The sequence below is a fragment of the Callospermophilus lateralis genome, chromosome 3, assembly GCF_048772815.1.
Source record: "Callospermophilus lateralis isolate mCalLat2 chromosome 3, mCalLat2.hap1, whole genome shotgun sequence".
In the NCBI taxonomy this organism is placed as follows: Eukaryota; Metazoa; Chordata; class Mammalia; order Rodentia; family Sciuridae; genus Callospermophilus; species Callospermophilus lateralis.
Window position 1 is genome coordinate 95,889,327 of NC_135307.1, and position 19,952 is coordinate 95,909,278.

The 19,952-nt window shown below is 39.5% G+C and overlaps 2 protein-coding genes and 1 non-coding gene across 7 annotated transcripts in view; 1 reads left to right on the plus strand and 2 right to left on the minus strand.

Annotated features, from left to right (window-relative positions):
• Gabpb1 (GA binding protein transcription factor subunit beta 1) overlaps window positions 1-888 on the minus strand; it is a 61,146-nt gene extending 60,258 nt beyond the window's left edge. For 3 of the 5 annotated variants that reach the window (XM_076850771.2, XM_076850770.2, XM_076850765.2), the window contains exon 1: window positions 514-887. The gene's annotated coding sequence lies outside the window, so the exon portion shown is untranslated. Of the gene's footprint in view, window positions 1-513 lie in introns of all 5 variants that reach the window. The other 2 variants (XM_076850768.2, XM_076850769.2) reach the window with 2 other exon arrangements.
• Window positions 31-13,059, plus strand: LOC143394757 (uncharacterized). Its single transcript, XM_076849401.2, has 4 exons — window positions 31-355; window positions 456-729; window positions 10,882-10,975; window positions 12,833-13,059. The coding sequence occupies exons 1-4, from the start codon at window positions 31-33 to the stop codon at window positions 13,013-13,015; spliced, it is 876 nt and encodes a 291-aa protein (XP_076705516.1). The 3' UTR covers window positions 13,016-13,059.
• Window positions 13,060-15,956: 2,897 nt separating this feature from the next.
• On the minus strand, window positions 15,957-16,030 carry Trnav-uac (transfer RNA valine (anticodon UAC)). The gene has a single exon. It is a non-coding gene; the product is annotated as a tRNA-Val (tRNA).
• Between the last annotated feature and the right edge of the window lie 3,922 nt (window positions 16,031-19,952).

Below are 19,952 nucleotides of genomic sequence, written 5' to 3' on the forward strand. Positions count from 1 at the left end.
GGCCGGCGGGACCGTCAGGCCGCAGAGACAATGGGGCTGGCGGGGCCGGGGGCGGCGGGCGCCGAGGCCGGGCCGCGCCTGCCTCCGTCCCTCTTCCGCCCACTGCCCGCCTTCCAGCGCCCACAGAGTCCCCGCTGCCCCGGCACGACCCCATCGCCGCCCCAGGGCCGCCGCTCAGCAGCGGCTCGGCGGGAAGCGCAGGGGAGGCCGCGACACGCCAGGGCCGAGGAGGGGGCGGCGGCCGCCACCATGTCTGCCCGCCCCTCCCAGAAGCGGGGTGCCCGGCAGACAAAGCGCGGCGGCGGCGCGGGCGGAGCGGGCGCCCAGGCCGACCCCGTCGACCCCCGCGGAATAAGCGGGTCCGGGAGCCCCGGAAACCCGGCGCCTTAATGCAATAAACAGGAAATCGCGGGGATGATCTGGGTTCCGGGGGAAGTGGAATTATTTTTTACCAGCGAAGAGATCAACTTCCACATCCGGTGGTAACAGGGCCCTACACAGACCCGCACTGACCTGGAAAAGCTTCGGGAGCGGCGACGGGGGAGCAGCAGGAGGTGGTGCGGGGACCCGAGGCGCCTCGTACCCGGCCGGGCTGACGCGGCCCCGCTACACACTAAGCGCTTCAGCTGCACAGGGCGCTATTTTCCGAAAATGCCGCGTCTGGTCGGCGCCCAAAATCCCCACCGAAAAGTCCCCCGTGCTGCGCGCGGAGGGACACATGGTGTGCGAGTGAGTCAAGCTCCCAGCATCCCTCCCGGACCGGCCCTCGTCAGCCTTTCGCTTGAGGCTTTTTCGCCTCTGCCTTTGTGTGCAGATCTCGCTCCCATCCACTCCCTAAACCTATTCCGGTGGGAGGAAGGGACAAGAGGGTTTGATTTTTTGTTTTTTAACGGAAGGAAAATATGCCATTTCTAGCGTTCAGCCACACAAAGAAGGCGGCGGAATGATCCGCTGTCGGCGACCGCAAGTCCCGGCTCGCCCGGCGCCTGCGCGGCAGCGGGGGTGGGAGCTGCGGCGGGCCATGTGCGCGGAATAGCAGCCGAGCCGCACCGCGCGGCGCCGCGCCGCCTCTTTCCGAGATGGGTAGGAGTTTGGAAACAAGCTGGCGTGTGCTAACGCTAGTATGTCTCCGACATGACCGTTGAAAGGCGTGGACTGCGGGATCCTTGGGATTTAAGCTTGCCAATTGGACCGCCTAGCAGAATTCTGGGAGACGGAAGGGCAGCCAGGAGGCTAGGATTTACCTTAAAGTGGCCCTAGACTGAAATAGGTAGACTGGGACGGGAGTCGCTGTTGAAGTTCCAGGGGAGGAACGAAGACTGTTTCCACTTCGCATAAACTGAACAGTCAGGTTTATGACGAGGATGTACGTGTTTCTGTAACCTTTTTTGAAAAAGGCGTTCTAATGGTGCCTCATAATTTGTAGACTACAATAATTTGCTCACTGAATTCCCTTGGATTACTTGTCACCTGTCACAGAGGTAGAGATCAATTTTTCTGTGCCTGCAACATAAAGCTTTTTTGCGTTTTATTTTTAAAGCAAGTTTATTCGGAGATGGCGATTTGCAAAGGAAAAGTCTAAATGTTTATGAGATTTCCAAAGTAACTCAATATACTGATGTTTTAACAGGGAAGCTCGGGGATTGCTTTCCCAACCCACAAAGAGCGAAACTTTGGCATCCTTGTATCTAGGAGTTGGGAGTATCTCAGACAACGCGAAGTTTAGTCCAGAACTGACAAGTTTAAACGGACTTCATATTTCCCACTGTTTTTGTGTGGCCTCAAATAAGTAATTTATCTTCACTTACCCTTTGTAATATTGATGTAATAAAGATTCATAGTCTTGTTATAACTCAGTATTACTAAATTGGAAGCAGAGCGGTATAGGAGCCACAGACTTTTTTTTTTTTTTTAGTTTTCGGCAGGCACAACATCTTTGTTTGTATGTAGTGCTGAGGATCGAACCAGGCCGCACGCATGCCAGGGGAGCGCGCTACCACTTGAGCCACATCCCCAGCCCAGGAGCCACAGTCTTTATTGATTTTTATCTAATATTTTTATTGATAAAACGTAAAGATTTTGATGTCATACTTTTTAATGTTTTTTAGTTGTAGATGGACACAATATCTTTCATTTTATTTTTATTTATTTTTATGTGGTGCTGAGGATTGAACCCAGGGTCTCACACACACGTGCTAGGCCGGCACTCCACCACTGAGCCAGGACCCAAGCCTCAATGTCATGCTTTTCTGTAACACAGAGTTTGAGTAAACATTCAGTTAATGCTAAAAATGTAACCGGTAAATAGGCATCATCAGTAGTATGATGAGGGAAATTGCCGAGTACTAGAATTACAAAGAGGAGGAGCCCTTTACTAACCTGAAAGGGAGGAATTGAATAACACTGGAGAAGCTATGAGCTTCAGTAAGGGAATTGAGGAAGGCCTCCTAGACAGAGGTTAGAAAACAAAATACCAAGTAGTTGGATGGATAAAGAAGACAATGCTATTTCAGTAGTATCTAAAGTATTCCTGTAGAGATCTAATGAAGACCTTGAGTGCCATGTACAGAAATTAGCTTTTAAGAGCAGGAGGGAAATGTTGAATTATCTGTAATGGGAACATTCATGTGATTTAATTTGTGGATGACTAGCATACAAAGTTCAAGACAAGAAAAACAGTTTGAATAAAAATCCAAGAGAATGATGAATTGGAGAGAGAATGGCAAACAGGAGTGAAGGACATGATCAAAGTTTTTATGGAGAGCTTAGAGATTTGGTTGATTCCATAAGGGAATGACTTAAGAGGTAGAATGTCAAAGGTGACCCTCAAGTTTGGCAGTGAAGCACCTAGGAAGATGGTAATATCTTCACTGAGATAAGAAGGGAAGAGGAATATGTTAGGGAAGGACAAAGGTTCTATTTTGATCATGAAGTATTTGAAGTGCCTGTGAGCCAACCAAATAGATAAGCCCAATCAGCAATTAGGTACTCATTTAACAGTTGTTGGAAAGGCACCCCCACCCTATGCGTGGCTCTGTTCTACACACTACAGTAGGTAAAGCAGCAGTAAGACAAACATCATTCCTGTTCCTATTTCCAGTGTGTGTGTTGGGCAGGAGGGACTATAAAATAGAAACAAGGAAAGACATCCCATAATAAGTTAATGAGAAAAATGAATGCATGATTGGATAAAATATTTCTGAGTGAAAGAACAAAATTTTGGTCCTTGATCAGAAATGCCTCAAAGAGAAGTTATTCTGTGAGCTCAGACCTAATGGGAAAGAAATTGGGACAGTATTCCAGAGGGAATAGCAGGGCAAAAGCCCTAAGGTAAGAAGGAGTTATGTTTAGGGAGCAGCAAAGGTGGCGGAAAAAAATCTAGTGAAAAAAATTAAAGAGATGGTAAGAGACAGGTCTGCAACTTTTGTAAGATCAAGCCATTGAAGGGTTTTAAGAATGGAGAAGCATGTACTAGGATAGTATCAGTAGAGATGGAAAAAACGGATGTATCATAGATATAGTTTGAGGATTTAACCTGATGTGAAGAATGAGAGAATAAGAAATCAATAGTGATACCTAGGTTTGGGGCATTGTTGTCTACGCCAGCACTGGCCAATAAAAATATAACAAGCCACATAATTTTATATTAGCCTCATTAAAAAAGTAAAAAGGAATGTGAAATTCTTTTTTTTTTTTTTTTTTAAGAGAGAGTGGGACAGAGAGAGAGAGAGAATTTTTCAATATTTATTTTCTAGTTTTCAGCGGACACAACATCTTTGTCTGTATGTGGTGCTGAGGATCAAACCCGGCCGAACGCATGCCAGACGAGCGCGCTACCGCTTGAGCCACATCTCCAGCCCAGGAATGTGAAATTCTAGTTTTAAAAAAAGTCTTATTTAACCTAGTTTGTCTCAAAATTTCATTTGTGATCAATGTATAAATTATTAAATGTTTTTGGGGACTGGGGATGTGGCTCAAGTGGTAGCGCTCTTGCCTAGCATGCATGAGGCACTCGGTTCGATTCTCAGCACTACATAAAAATAAAGATATTGTGTCCACCTGAAACTAAAAAATATTTTTAAAAATTATTAAATATTTTTAAACATTTTACATGCTTTTCTTGTTACTAAGAGTTTGGAATGTTATTTTATAACAAAGTATCTCAATATTTGATTTTACAAAATTTACAGTTCAAAATTAACATATCAACTGGTTTCAACCATAATGAAGTTTTGTGGTATTTGAATCATATCAGTTTTTAAATTTTATTTTAACTTTAGGAATAAAAAATTCATTTCCTAAATTAGCTAAATTTCAAGAACAGCTAGTCGCTACTATACTAATCAATGCAGTCTAGTAGAACAGAGAATAGCAGAAAGTCTTTTTTAGAAAGTTATTTGGGACCATGATGGAAGGCCTTAGATGACTAGCTAAAGGACTCAGATTTTATCCTAGAAATGAGGTGAACAGTGACTATTTTTTGAGCAAGGAACTAAAAATGTGGTATTTAAGGCTAGAAAGCAACCACTAGATGGCCATCTGGTGACTCAGGACAAGAGCAACCTTTCAGTTGCTTTGACTTCAGGCTAGCAGATTAGAAATTTTTATTTTTATTGTGCTCTAGACTAGTATCACCAAAAATTTGGCCCATGGGTCAATGTCAACCTTCACAAAAAGTGAAAATTTGAAACACTGCTCTAAAGGTGTTCAGATAAAGGGGTCAAAAGAACCAAATTCCTAGAAGATTTATCTAAATCTAAATGCCTCTTTTTTACTTTATAGCAAGAACTGTGATAGCTAAAGGAATGGACATCTGCTTATTTTCTCCTTTCACATAGATGAAGAAAACTATGGAGATAACCAAATCTATAATAGCTACCATTTATTAATGCCTTTTTTTGTGCCAGCCACTTTGCATAGTCTGTTACATATATTGTCTAATCCTTAAATAATTCTATAAAATATTATTACCCCATTTTTTTCTGTGAGGAAACTAAGGCTAAAATGGATTAAGCAACTTGCCTAAAGTCACCAAGCTCATAAATGTTAGCAGCAAGTGTTATAGTTTGTATCTGGAATGTTTCCCAAGGTTCATATGTTGGAAGACTTGATCCCCACAGTTAAGAGGTGAGCCTTTAGGGAAGTGATTGGATCATAAGGTCTTTGAACAATCAATCCATTGAGGAATTCGTAGCTGAATGGACTCTTGGGAAGTGGTAGAAACTGTAAGAGGTTAAAATACTTGGAGTGGGCCCTGGGGATGTGTCCTTGGGGACTGTTATCTTGTCCTCAGCCCCTTCCTCTTTCTCTGCTTCCTGGCTACCATGAAGTGAGCAGCTTTGCTCTTCCATGCCCACCTCACCAGGGCATTCTGCCTTACCACAGACCCACAGCAGTGGGACAAAGCATCTGTGGACTAAAACCTGAAATGGCAGGTTATTTTTCTCAGGTATTTTGTCATAGCAACAGAAACCTGATTAACAACAGGATCCTAGTACAGGTCTCTCCAAAGCAATATTCCTTGTGTGTGTGTGTGCCACCAATGTGTAATGTCTAAGGAGTTCCTTGGCACAAAGACTCGATACATTGTTTTAAAGAGAATACATGAAGTTGGTTACATAACTCCCAGAAGGTTTATTAGCGAATTTTGTGCCAGAATAATGTGCGTTAGTGGTATTCTGACAGCATTGGGCAAATGCATTCAGTGGAAATACATCAGCTTTGCTTCTATCTATAATTTATAGACCACAGTTAAATAACAAATTTCAGCTCAATAGAAAACTGGGTAAGAGCCTTAACAGTCATTTCACAAAAGAAGGTAATTATATGATTTTTAAACAATTTAAAGGTACTCAACTATCTTAATCCTTAGAGAAATGCCATAAAGCCCCAATGAGCCACTGTGACACACCCAAAAAAATTAACCAGAAAGTACCAAATGTTGATCAAGAGTTAGCAACTGAAGCATATGTTATTGGTAGGAATGGATGTTGTTATGACCACTTTGGAAAATTCAAAGTTCAAACAACAGGCAAAACCAAACTAGACTTAGGAAATAAAGTTACAGAGAAAAGAAAGAATTAACTGGGGGATAGTACTTGGGAGGAAATAAAGGTATGCTTCCAGGGTTTGGGACCCTATTCTGTTTCTTGACTTGTATGGGGTTGGTGAGGGGCAGGTCACTCACTTATTGAGCCATAAAGTTGGGAAAGGTGCCTTTTGGTATATTCTGTATTTCATGATTAAAAAATTTTGATGAGCTGGGCACAGCAGTGCACACCTGTAATCCCAGAGGCTCCAGAGGCTGAGGCAGGAGGATTACGAGTTTAAAGCCAGCCTCAGCAACAGTGAGGTGCAAGCAACTCAGTGAGACCCTGTTTCTAAATAAAATACAAAATAGGGCTGGGGATATGGCTCAGTGGTTGAGAGCCCCTGAGTTCAATCCCCAGTACCACCCCCCCCCAATATTTTGATGAAGTTTTTTTCTAATAAGGAAAAAAATCTCCTCAGCAATGCTGGATACATGCTACTGGCTATTCCCTCGCTGAACCAATTTTTCTATAAATGCATTACCATTATTGTGAAAAATAAGGTAGACCTGAATTTGGGGGATGGCAGTAGGAAGGAGAAAAAAATCAAAAGATACTGCAAAACTTGAAGCAGTATGGCAAAGTGAAAGAGCATAACAGTTGGAAAGAGGAGCAGTGGGTTTTTAGACAAGGCTCTAACCACTTTTGAAACATGACCTGGGTATGTCTCCTAACTTCTCTTAATTTTATTTTTCTCATCTCTGTGGGCTTGATAGGAGGATAAAAACTAACATTTTACTGCCATTTATACCCCTTTGCAAACTATTAAAATTCAATGTAATTTTTATTTATTTATTGTGATATTGTGATCTAAGCCAGGGCCTCATGCATGACTGGAAGTGCTGTGCCCCTGAGCCACATCCCCAGCCCCCATGTGAAAATTATATTGATGTTTTATTCAATGTAATGGGAAAGGAGTAAAAGATAATTGAGACTTTAAGCCTAAGTGATAGAGATAATAATAATTTAATGGCATGAATTAAGTGAGAAAACCAAGAGGATGAGGACCAAATTTGGAGAAAGATAACAAACTCTATTTTATTAATGTGTTGAGTTTAAGATGATGCTGGAATGCCAAAGGGGAATTATTAAATAGACACAAAAGCCGACGTTTGATACTCAGGGGAGAGGTCAGAACTGGTGATAGAAAATTAGAAGTTATCCATAGAAGGATAATAATTAAAGCTATGAGAGTGAAAGAAAGAACATAGAACAGGTATTGAAGAACAAAGAAGAAAAATGAAGAAAGGGGGAGGGGAAATGATTTATTGAGCATCTGCTAAATGGAGTACTAGACAGTCTGCATTTGTTTTCTCATTTATTCCTTTCAGATTCAAAGGTAGCCAATTTTAGCCTCTTTTGGTAGTCTTACTTTGTAAACTCAGCAAGACAATTAAGGAGCATTTAAAACCCGCTTGTGACTCCAGTTTATACTGTTCACCACACCATTCCTGGAGAACCAAGTGTCTGTTACAAAAGACCATGGAGAGAATTTGAGTGCAGGAAAGATAAGCCCTGAGAAAAGACCATTGGATTTTTGTGATTTGTGACTTAAGGAGACACTGGTATATAGTCAGCAGTACCTGTACTCTTCTCCCATCTGTTAACTTCTTTGAGTGTGAGTAATCCAGACACATTTGTGTTCTAAACTTCTGGTGATATGAAAAAAAGTCGAAGATAGTGATTGTAAAAATTAGTACATATAAAACAAAGCCAGTTACTAATTTCTAGCTAGATGCTCTTGCCAACCAGGTGCTTTGAATCCAAAGACTGAACGAGAAGAGAAACAGGAGAAACTTTCTCTGATTCAGTGCTATTTACTGCTTTGTCCATGTACTGCCTAGAACCATTTTGAATGTCACCAGTGGTATGGGTCTTTCTCTTTGGGAAACTCTAGAATGTTATGCAACTTTGTTCACTGTGTATACAGTGCAGTTTTAGTCACCTGAAATTCTACAGAAAAAGATGAAGATGGTTTTGCTAGTCAAGATCATTAAAAAGTAATTTTAAATTTTGCTAGTCAAGATCATTAAAAAGTAATTTCTGGTGATGATAAACACATACCTTCTAAAAAGCAGCAATATCAAGCCAGGCACAATAGCACATGCCATGCCTGTTATTCCCATTTCTGGGGAGGATAAGGCAGAAGGATTGCTTAAGTTCACAAGCTCAAGACCAGCTTGGGCAACATAGTGAGAGAGACCCCACCTAAAAATACCTACAGTGTCTTTTAAATCACTTAAAAAGAACTTTATTAAAAAAAAAAAAAGAAAGAAAGCACTAATGTTGCCTCAAATTTTAGGGTAATCTATAATCTATGAGAAAGAATTTTCCCTTCTAGGTTTATTAAAACCATTTCTTTACTATAAAAATAGCATTGTAACATTAAGGAAAATTGAAAGAAGAATGTTTCCCCATAATGCAATTACTAGTTCCTTCCTATAGTTTTACTGATGAATAATGCATGGTTCGGAGGCAGACTGGCTTCTGAACTACTTTATTTGTTTATTGTATGTATGCAGTGCCTGGGCTTGAACCCAAGGTCACACATGTTAGGTACATGTTCCACCACTGAGCTTTATCTCCAGCCCCTCAAAGCACTTAAAATTGTTTATAGGAGCAAAGGTCTTCTGTCTGTTCTCTGTCCACCTCTCTGAGTTCTAAAGAAGACCCATAGTAAGTCACTGAAATTTTCCCTAGAGGCATCTGGAAACTTTGATTTCCAGGAATTAGACACTTCAACTTTGTATTTTTGCACCATGAATTAAGGTAGCATTGGGGTAACTATCCCATATAATTTTTGGTTAATTAGAGCTTCTAGATAATTTTTTTAAAAAACATTTGAATAGATAATACATTCACAGGTCCAGAAAAATTTTAAATAATCATCATTGTCGGGGCTGGGGATGTGGCTCAAGCGGTAGCGCGCTCGCCTGGCATGCATGCGGCCCGGGTTCGATCCTCAGCACCACATACAAAACAAAGATGTTGTGTCAGCCGATAACTAAAAAAAAAAATAAATATTGAAATTCTTTAAAAAAAAAATAATAATCATCATTATCTTCTGTCCATCTTGTTCCCACCCACTACCTAACCTCTACTTTTTCTTCGTGATTCTACATACGAGAATAAATATTCTTATTTTTCCCATTTCTTATACAAAAGGGAGATTATCGTACATACTTCTGCACTGTACACTTAAGGTACCTGGACATTTCCCTATCAATGTATAGAAGATGACTTCTTTTTTCTTACCCCTGCAGATTATTTAACTACTTTCTAATCTTGTATTCTAATTAGTGAATAGAAGAACATCCTTGTATTCACATCCTCTTTTCTTACATATTTAGATTTGTTGGATCTCAGTTTCCACAGGTAAAATTGCTCTGCAAAAATGACACAAATGTATTTTTAGTTTGCCTTCCATATACCTAATATTCCTCCACAGTAGTGCTCATGGACTAGAAAATTATCATATTTTCAGATTTTTTACCTACTAGCTTTTGAAGGGCAAAATATTTCAAGTCCTACTTAACGTTTTTAAGATTAATAACAAAATAATTTGTTTAAATTAAGGGAAATGGGATTCAGTTAACAAAATTTGATCAGGATATAGAAATTCTTTGCTGCTACTCCTGCAGTGACACACCCATAACTGGTAAAAACACGATTGCTTATGCAATCAAAACGGCCAGCAAACCTGGAAAGGGGCCAAGAATGACTACAAATAGCTCCACCTACCTTTTTTTTTTTTTTCTTGGCAAATTTGCAAGTTTAACAGGATCTAAAAAGATTCTTCAAGCTGGGCACAGTGACACATGCCCATGATTCCAGTTACTTGGGAGATTTGAGATAAGAGGATCACAAGTTGGAGGCCTTGGCAGCTACTAAGATTGTCAAAAAATAAAAAGGGGTGGGGATATAGCTCAGTTGTAGAGCCCCCCCTTCCTATTCAATCCCCAATATAAAAAAAATGAAAAGATCCTTCAGCTTTCATTTGAATTGCAAATCTGGTAAGTGGCAGGAAATTACTAATTTCATGAAAAATTCCCCTAATATGATGGGAGTTAAAAGTGAGTTTTGATTAAGCTTGTTTTGGTGCTGAGGCAGCACAGGGAGGGAGAAAGTATCTATATAGGGCTGTTGATTCTACCTACAGTGGAAATTACATCAGGGTGTGAAGAAAGTTTTTCAGAAATGATTACTGTTTACTTGGAGCAAAAGTAACTCTGGGTGAGGAAAGGGCTTAGTTGTGTCACACTTGCTAGTTTTTCAGCTTGCCAGAATTTTTTTTTTTTTTTTTTTTTTTTTTTTTTTTTTTTTTTTTTGCGGGGGAAGGATATCAGGGATTAACTCAGGGGCACCCAAACACTGAGCCACATCCCCAACCCAACTCTATTTTTTAATTTTATTTAGAGACAGGGTCTCACTGAGTTGCTTAGTGCCTCACTTTTGCTGAGGCTGTCTTTAAACTCACAATCCTCCTGCCTCAGCCTCTTGAGCTGCTGGGATTACAGGCATGCACCGCCATGCCTGGCTTGCCAGACTTTTAAGATCCATTTTATAAGTCATGGGTTTATAGAGCATCTTAGTCTTTGGAGCCCATCTGACAGTATTTGATATAATTTACCCACTTTGGTCCTACCCAGGGGTGCTCTACCCCCCCACTGGTTTTTTTTATTGTTGTTGTTTTTTGTTGTTTTGTTTTATTCATGGTACTGGAAATTGAACCCAGGGGTATTTTATTACTGAGCTACATCTTCAACCCTTTTTATTTTTTATTTTGAAACAGGGTCTCACTAAGTTGCTTAGGACCTCACCAAGTTGAGGCTGGCCTCAAATTTGTGCTGCTTTTACCTCAGTCTCCCAACTCACTGGGATTACAGGTATATACCACTGTGCTCAGCATACATCTATATCTATATATTTGAACTATATTTGAACTATATCTATATATTTAAACAAATTGGTTCATATAAAGTGCCTAGAAAGTGTTTGTAGAAGGTAAGAACACAAATACTAGGATATTGTTTTGTTTCATTTTGCTTTGGGTGCTGGGTATCAACTCCAGGGCCTTACACATACTAAACACATGCTCTACCACTGAGCTATACCCCTAATTACTTATTATTTTTCCATTCTCAAGTAATTGTCACTCTCTAGACAACTGTGTTAACACATAGTGCCTGATCTTTACAAATGGATGCAGTTGAATACCTCTTGAAAGTCATAATGCTATCTTTAGAAAGAATACTTCAGGCTTTTAAAATCATTAATTTCCAAAGTTTTTTCTGGTTACAGTGGCACACACTTGTAGTCCCAGAAACTCAGAAGCCTGAGGCAGGAGAACTGCAAGCTCAAAGCCAGCCTCAGCCATTTAGCAAGGTTCAAAGAAATTTAGGAAGACCCACTCGCAAACATAAAAAATAAAAAAAGTTGTATATGTGGCTTAGTGGTTAAGCACCCCTAGGTACACACATACACACACAAAAAAAAAAAAAAAAAAAAAATCCATGTTTTTTGGACTTTTTTTTTTCCTTTCTTTCATGTTGGAAATTGAGCCTAGGGGCACTGTACCACTGAGCTACATCCCTAGCCTTTTTTATTGATTTTTTAGAGACAGGGCCTCACTAGGTTGCTGAGACTGGCCTCAAATTTGCCATCCTTCTGCCTCAGCCTCCTGAGCAGCTAGGATTGATTACAAGCTTGGAGCCACTGAAACAGGCATTTTGAACTTTTAACTGCTTGTAAGTGTTAACATATTTTGAGATATTTTCTGCAAAAAAAATAAATAAATAAATAAAAGAACAATTAGGTGTTATATCTGTCTCAGTTGAAGTTAGTTAAAACTACTTTGATTTTACAAATACCATGATACCTATTGAGATAAATGCTAAATAACTGTAAGCCAGTATATAATCAAGGGCATGGTATCAAAAGAACTGTCATTGTAGCTATCTGAAATGATAAGCTGACTTCTGTTTCATTCATTTACTCATTTTAAAAAAAATATCCTGCTGACCCTTTCCATTACTTGCTTTTCTCCCTTGACACCCAGTCATCTCTCAGTTAGAAAGCAGCATCATTCACTAATCTGACTTGGTTCAGCTTCAGCCTCAGGTGCATTATCAAGGTCATAGATCAAACTGTGGCTGAATTACTAGAAATGTGCACCTATTTGCATGTCCTTAATATACTCACTTTTAAAAAAATAGCTGTAGATGGACACAATACCTTTATTTTATTTATTTTTATTTAGTTCTGAGGCTCAAACCCAGTGCCTCACACATGGTAGGCAAGCACTCTACCACTAAGCTACACCCCCAGCCTACTATATGCTTACTTTTTTTTCCAGCTATTTGGATGTCTTTGCTCCTGCTCAGTTTACAGTAAACTCAATATGCTATGAACTGAATATTCGTGCAGTTCCAAAATTCATATGTTGAAGTCCTGACCCCTAATGTGATGGTGTTTGGAGACGATGCCTTTGGGAGTTAATTAGGATTATATTAGGTCCTGAGATAAGGTACTCATGATCTGATAAGAGGCCTTATAAGAAGGGGAAGAGAGGGCTGGGGCTGTAGCTCAGAAGTAGAGTACTTGCCTAGCACATGTGGGTTTGATCCTCACCACCACATAAAAATAAATAAAGAGAATAAAGGTATTGTGAAAAAAATTCTTTCAAAAAAATAAAGGGGAAAGAAAGATCTCTCTCTCTCTCTCTCTCTCTCTCTGTCTTCTAGATCATAGAGGCAAAGTCATTTGAAGATTCAATGAGAAGGCAGTCATCTTCAAAAAAGCCCTTACCAGGAAATGAACTGGCTGACATCTTGATCTTGGACTTCCTGGCCTGTAGAACTGTAAGATTTCTGATATTTAAGCCACTTAATCTATGGTATTTTGTTGTGTCAGCCCAAGCCAGCTAAAACAATGTATCTCAAGTTTTGCACAGATTAATAAAGATCCATCCAAAAAAGAATCATCATAACTGTAAGCTGTTTTTGTTCTTAAGTACAATCAACATAGTCTGTAATTCCTTTACAATTTAGGAACAGTGACTTCTTTTAGGTTTGTCAAGTAACTATTGGGAAACCCTCCAATTTGTTTAATTTTTCCAAATTTTAATTTGTATATTGGGAATTGCTTGGAATTTGGGATTCTCTCCTGTTTTTGAGTTGAAATAAAAGGTATGTTACTGCAGGTGGAAACTCATTCACTTAATAGACTGGAAGTAGTGTTAAACATGTAATCGATATTTAATTATACTAAGGAATTATTGATTATGTTTAGCTCTGATGTTTTGCTATGATTAATTTTTTAAGATACCGAAAAATTTATGAGAAAATATTGGTACCTAGAATTTGTTTCAAAATTTCAGAATCAGGGCAAGGTGTAAATAGTTCACAATATCAAAGAAACAAGTAGTCAGCAGATGATAATTATAGACACTGGAAGATAGATGCACAGATTTCCTTTTTGTCTCTATACTTAAACATGTTTAAATTTTCTATAATGATTTTTAATATAAGTTATGAGTGTGTATAATTAATTACTACACTTAGGCTTTCACATCTCATCTTTCATTATTATGTGTGATCTTTTACTGCTAATGTTAATGTATTAAAGAATCTTAAATTTTTGTGTCTTAGTAAGCATGAAAATTAAAATGCTAAACATTAGTACACATTAAACTTCATTTGCCATACATTTATTTAGCAGCTGCTAAGTGCTTTCATTGTAGGTTATCTCAAATCTCTGCAAGGTGAGTGTTACTACCCATTTCACAAATAATAAAATGTTGATCCTAGATAAATATTATGCAGGTAGAAAATAAGAAAATTATGAATTTTACCCATGTGATTCCCCCCAAAAATTCAAGTTTTATTTCTACCACATTATGCTGCTTCTCAGACATGGCTGACTGTCCTTTTCCCCAATCTGTTTTCCTTTTGCAAGTGAAAGTCTGGCCCAACAAATGGAATAAAATTCATATGTGAAAATGTGGAAGTTCTTTGTCCACTCCTTTCATGTTAAAGTAATAAAGATATTGTGAAAAAAATATTTAAAAAAAAGAAGGGGAAGAGAAAGATCTCTCTCTCCTCAAGATCATAGAGGCAAAGTCATATGAAGATTCCATGAGAAGGCAATCATCTTCAAAAAAGCATTTATCAGAAAATGAACCGGTTGGCATCTTGATCTTGGACTTCCTGGCCTGTAGAACTGTAAGATTTTTGTAAGAGTCTGAAGGCAGGCATTAAAATTGGACTATACCTTAAGGAATCCATAGAACAGTGAATGACAAAATTCTAGATCTAACTCATTAACTTTTGATTCTTCAAGAATTCTTTTGATCATTATTCCATGTATTTGTGTCTGTTATGTTCAAGATACTGAAGTAATACTTTCTCATCTCACTTTCAGAATATTAAGAGCTCAACTTCAATACACTTGCCTCCGTTTGTGTCCCTGTCTACTTATATCCCCTCAATTAGAATCCACATCTGCATAGCTCACGAGATGGGATAAGTGCAAGTTAGAAACTTCCCCCAACTAACACTGAGCAGCCAGCCCTGCCATTCAGTCTTTGCTTTGTCCTTTCCCTTCCCAAAGACACTCCCAAGTTTGTAGTAGAAGGAGTTTGAAATCATCATTATCAATAGTCATCTATAAGATACCAACTTCTTATTTCTGATTATTACTTAGTACTCATTAATCACACTGTCCCCATGCCTCCATCCCTTCCTTTTCCCCCGCCTCTGGTACCTACCATTCTACTCCATACCTCTGTGAGGTAAACTCTTGTATTCCATATATAAGTAAGACCATGTGGTGCTTGTCTTTGTGTTTATGGCTTATTTCACCTAATAACAATATCCAGTTCCATCCATATTGTTGAAAATAATGGTTTCATTCTTTTTATGACTAAATACTATTCCATGGTATACATATACCATATTTTCTATATCCATTCATCAACTAATCAGCACTTGGTTGTTTCCATTTCTTGGAAATTGTGAATAGTGCTGCAGTGAACATGAGACTGCAGATGTCTCTTTGACATACAGATTTCCTTGAATACATATCCAGGAGTAGGACTGCTGGATCATATGATTTTTTTACATTTAAATTTTTTGAAGAACTTCTTTTTCAAACTGGCTATACTAATTTACATGCCTACCATCAGTATACAAATGGTCCACTTTGTCCATACCTAATACTTATCTTTTGATAATAGCATTCTAATGGGAATAAAGTGCTATCTTAATTAAGGCTTGGATTTGCTTTCTCTGATGATTGGTAAATTTGAGTGCATTTTCCATATACCTGTTGGCTGCTTGTATGTCTTTTTTAAGTCTACTGCTTTTTTTGTTTTGTTTTGTTTTTTTTTACGAGAGACAGAATCATAATGTTGCCTAAGCCTGATTCAGACTCCTAGGTTCAGGCAATCCTCCTGCCTCAGCCTCTGGAGTAGCTGGGAGTACAAGTGCACACCACTCAGCCTAGTTTATTGACTACTTTTTTTATTTGTAAATATATTTTTCTTTCTTAAATTTGTTCTAATTAGTTATACATGACAGTAGAATGAATTTTGGCACATCATGCATAAATGGAGTATAACTTCTCATTCTTGTGGTTGTACATGATTTAGGATCATACCAGTTATGTAATCATATATGTACATAGGGTAATAATGTCCAATTCATTCTACTATCCTTCCTCCCCCCATATCCCCTGCCCTCCCTTTACTCCCTCTGCCTAATCCAAAGTACCTCTATTTTTCCCTAGCACCCTGCCCCCTTATTGTGAATTAGCATCTGAATGTATAAGAAAAAAATCACCCTTTGGTTTATTTATTTATTTATTTATTTGTGGTGCTGGGGATTGAACCCAGGGCCTTATGCATGTAAGGCAAGTGCTCTACCAACTGAGCCACATCCCCAGTTCTTGGCTTTTGGTTTTTGGGGGTTGAGCCTCCCTATTCTCTCCCCATCTCTAATCTCAGGGGAAACAGGATTACTTTCCCCATCCCAGGAAGAGTTATCTATCCTTGAGCACACACCCACCACAGGAACAAAGTAGCTCAGATTCAGGGATGGTTCCAGAAGATCTAAGAAATTACTATCTCCCAAAGTAACAAGTGAATTACAAGTCCAAATAGAGAACACTTGGAGTGTAGCTTTTGATTCACCTCTTAAAAAAAAAAAAAAAAACTTTTCCCCCTGATATACAGAATCACAGCCTCTGGAATAGTCCCTGTGTTTCTCCTTTGCTAACAAAGCAATACAACTTCTTTTTCCTTTTTCCAAAAACTTTATCCTTGTTATTGGCTTGTCACTGGGGACAAGGACCGAGTTTTTGATAACAGAGACAAAATCTTTACCACATGTGCTTTTGGGGGGACACTTAATATCCAAATTAATATCCAAATGACACTTAATATCCAAAGATTGATGTCCATCACACAGTGCCAAATGCATTCAGTCCGAGTTTCCAAAGTCTTAACTGTTCCAGTATTCTGTGTAAGTCCAAGTCCACAGCGAGACTTCAAGCAAGACTCCAGGCAAATTTAGTTGTGAGCTCCCATAAAATCAAAAGAACAAATTACATACTTTCAAGATACAGTGATGAAATAGGCACAGGACAAACATTCCTATTTAGAAAGGGAGGAACAGGGAAATAGTAAAGAGGGATCAAACCAAAGCAATCAAAACAGCCAGCAAACCTGGAAAGGGGACACATGTAGAACTTTTGATGTTCCATTTTATATCTTTCTAGGTTGCTTATCTCTTAATATATTAATGTATTTTTAAATTGGCTTGAGGGTTTTTTGTGTGTTTATACTAAAGATATGAGCCACCTATGCACCATGTTTGCAATATTGCACCATTCTGAACTTGTCTGCATACCTCTTACAAATGGGTTTGATGCTTTCTGATGTTTTCTTCTTGCTCAGTATGTCTCTTTTCTTTTAAGTTTGAAGAACTTACTTTAGTACTTCTTGTAGAACAGGTCCAGTAAAGATATATTCACTTAGTTTTTGCTTGAATGTCTTTATCTCTGCTTCTTTTGTTAAAAAATAGCTTTGCTTTATACAATATTATTTTTCAACAGTTCATTTTTCTCCTCCCTTCAGTGCTGTGAAAATCTCATGCCAACTTTCTCTTGCCTTATGGTTTTTGCTGACAGGCAAATTGGGACACCTTTATGTGTTATTCTTTTCATTTGATGCCTCAAAAATCTTCTCATTATTTTTCACCTTTGAGAGCTTGATTTTGTTTGGGGGTAGAATTGGTTGAGTTAAATCTGACTAGTGATCTTTGACCTTATGTACCTGGATATTCATGTCCTTTTCTAGATTTAGGAAATTTTCTGTTATCATTCTTTCTTTTTTTCTCCTTCAATTGTATATTTTCAAATAGGTTATCTTGGAACTTGTTGATTTTCTCTTCTATTTTATCCATTCTACTACTGATGCCTTCTATTATGTTTTTAATTCATTTAATCTATTTTTCAACTCAAGAATTTGTTTGATTTTCTTTTCTTGCAGGGGTGGGGTGGGCACTGGGAATTGAACCCAGGAGAACTTTACCACCAAGTTACACCCCCAGTCCTTTTTGTTTTTTATTTTGAGACAGGGTCTCACTAAATTTCTGAGGGTCTTACTAAGTTGCTGAGGCTAATCTTGTGATCCTCATGTCTTAGCCTCCTGGGTTGCTGGGATTACCAGGATTATATATAGTGTGCACCACCAGGCCTAGCTTGTTTAATTTTTTTAAATTGCTCTTGTTTCTGTTTCTTTATTAGATCATTGAGCTATTTTTCTTTGTTCTCTTAAAGCTCATTTAGTTTCCTTAATATGCCTGTTTTAAATTCTTTACAGATTGGTTGGTCTCTGGCCAGTTTCTGGCACCTGTGAGTATGTGTGTGTGTATGTGTGTGTGTGTGTGTGTGTGTGTGTGTGTATGTGAGAGAGAGAGAGAGAGAGAGAGAGAGAGAGAGAGAGAAAGACTTGAAATTGAACCCATGGTCTTGTGCATGCTAGGCTACCATGTACCACTGAGCTATATCATCAGCACCACCCCCCCTTTTTTTTTGCAACAAGGTCTTGCTAAATTTGCCCAGGCTTCAACTTGCAATCCTCCTACCACAGGTTTTTGAGTAAAATTAGATTATAGGTGTAGGCCACTGTGCCCAGCTTCTGGCATCCCACCCCTGCCTTGATGGAGCTGAGAATTGAACCCAGGGACTTGCACATGCTAGGCAATGCTCTACCACTGAGCTACATATACAGCCTCTTTTATTTTATTCTGAGGCAAGGTCTCACTAAGTTGTCCAGGCTCACCCCAAATCTATAATCCTCTTGCCTCAGCCTTCACCATAGTTTAGATTATAGGCATTTGACATCATGCCTGATTTTTTTTTTTGCACCTTATTTTGACTGTTGGTCAGATCATGGTTTCCTGAAAATGCTTGGTGATATGCAACGTCATTTGCATATTGAAGGTTTGGTATTTATTGCAGTCTTCATGATCTTACTTTTTGTCTGTTGGCAAAAGTTCAAGCAGGCTGCTTTTCTCTGAGCCTGTAGTCACTTTCACTATTTTTTACCACTAGATGGCACCCTAGGTCCACATTTTCTGTAAATTACTCCCCCCACCCCCGCCCCCCCAATAGAAGACAATCCTATCCCTCAATCTGAAGTTGATATGTTTGTTCAACATGACTTGGGGGGAGCACCTATAATGGGTAGTCCTCCTCATAATCCTCTTCCTGAGGCCAGGGTAGGCCCACATGTTTCATCTGCAATCACCAGCCTATGGTCAAGGACTGCAGAATTTTGCCTAGTTTGAACATAATCAATGAGGAGGGATCAGCCTCTAATGCCACACCGGTGGCCATGAACACTTATACACTGGATCACACCTTAAGTCCACAGCCTACTGAGACCAGCACAGCACTGAGTAGGATCAAGGCCTATATTGCTATGGGCTGTCTGCTGCTAAGAGAGACACATAGCTCAAGACCACTGCAGCCAGTCACAGGTGATACTAACTGGAATAGAATTCTGATAGACCGGAGCCACATGTTTCTGCCTGACACAAGCTGTTCCAGATACTCCATCTGTGGGCACTGACCTGGGGTGAGGCCCATAGGATCTTCCCAGTGTTAGATTTCACCAGCCAGGCACTGAATTCCAAGGCAAAGTCCTGTGCTTACTATCCTATGTTCCCCCCAGCATACAGAGTTTTGCTCCATGCTATGATGCCCAAGGTTGGGATGGTGAAGGTATTTCCTGGCCACCAAGACTGATGCTAAACTGGCCACACCCAAGTCTCACAGGCACAGGGATCTTGAAAGTCTCATAGGTCCATCCAGGCCCATGCTGCAACTGACTATGACACTAGGCAAAACACAAGTTCATCCCATCCAGAAAAGGTCCTGGTGTCAGTGCATATCTAGAGCTCTGTATACAGGTGCTACCCTGGGGATTCCTTTGCTGTCCAAGGTTGGGGTAAACCTGGTCCAGAGAGTCCCCTTAGGTGTCAAGACTGAAACCAAAGTGGGTCGCACTTGAGTAATAATTGAGCTACAGGAACCAGGCACTATGGTCTCTCACAGTCTAGGGGATGGGTGTTCCTATGCCTACTCCATGATTAATAATGATGCAGGCCAAAATGTGGAGTCTGTGCTACTGCCACATAGGTAACTACCTACTGCCAAGGCAAATAAATCTGTCTGAGGGCTCTGACCTGGGTATAGGGGCTTCTGTTTTCTACCTGATATTGGGAATCACTGCAGTGGGTCTGGTACCAAGTTCTAAGGCAAAGTACTGAACTGTTTTTCATTCCATGCTCCCCACAG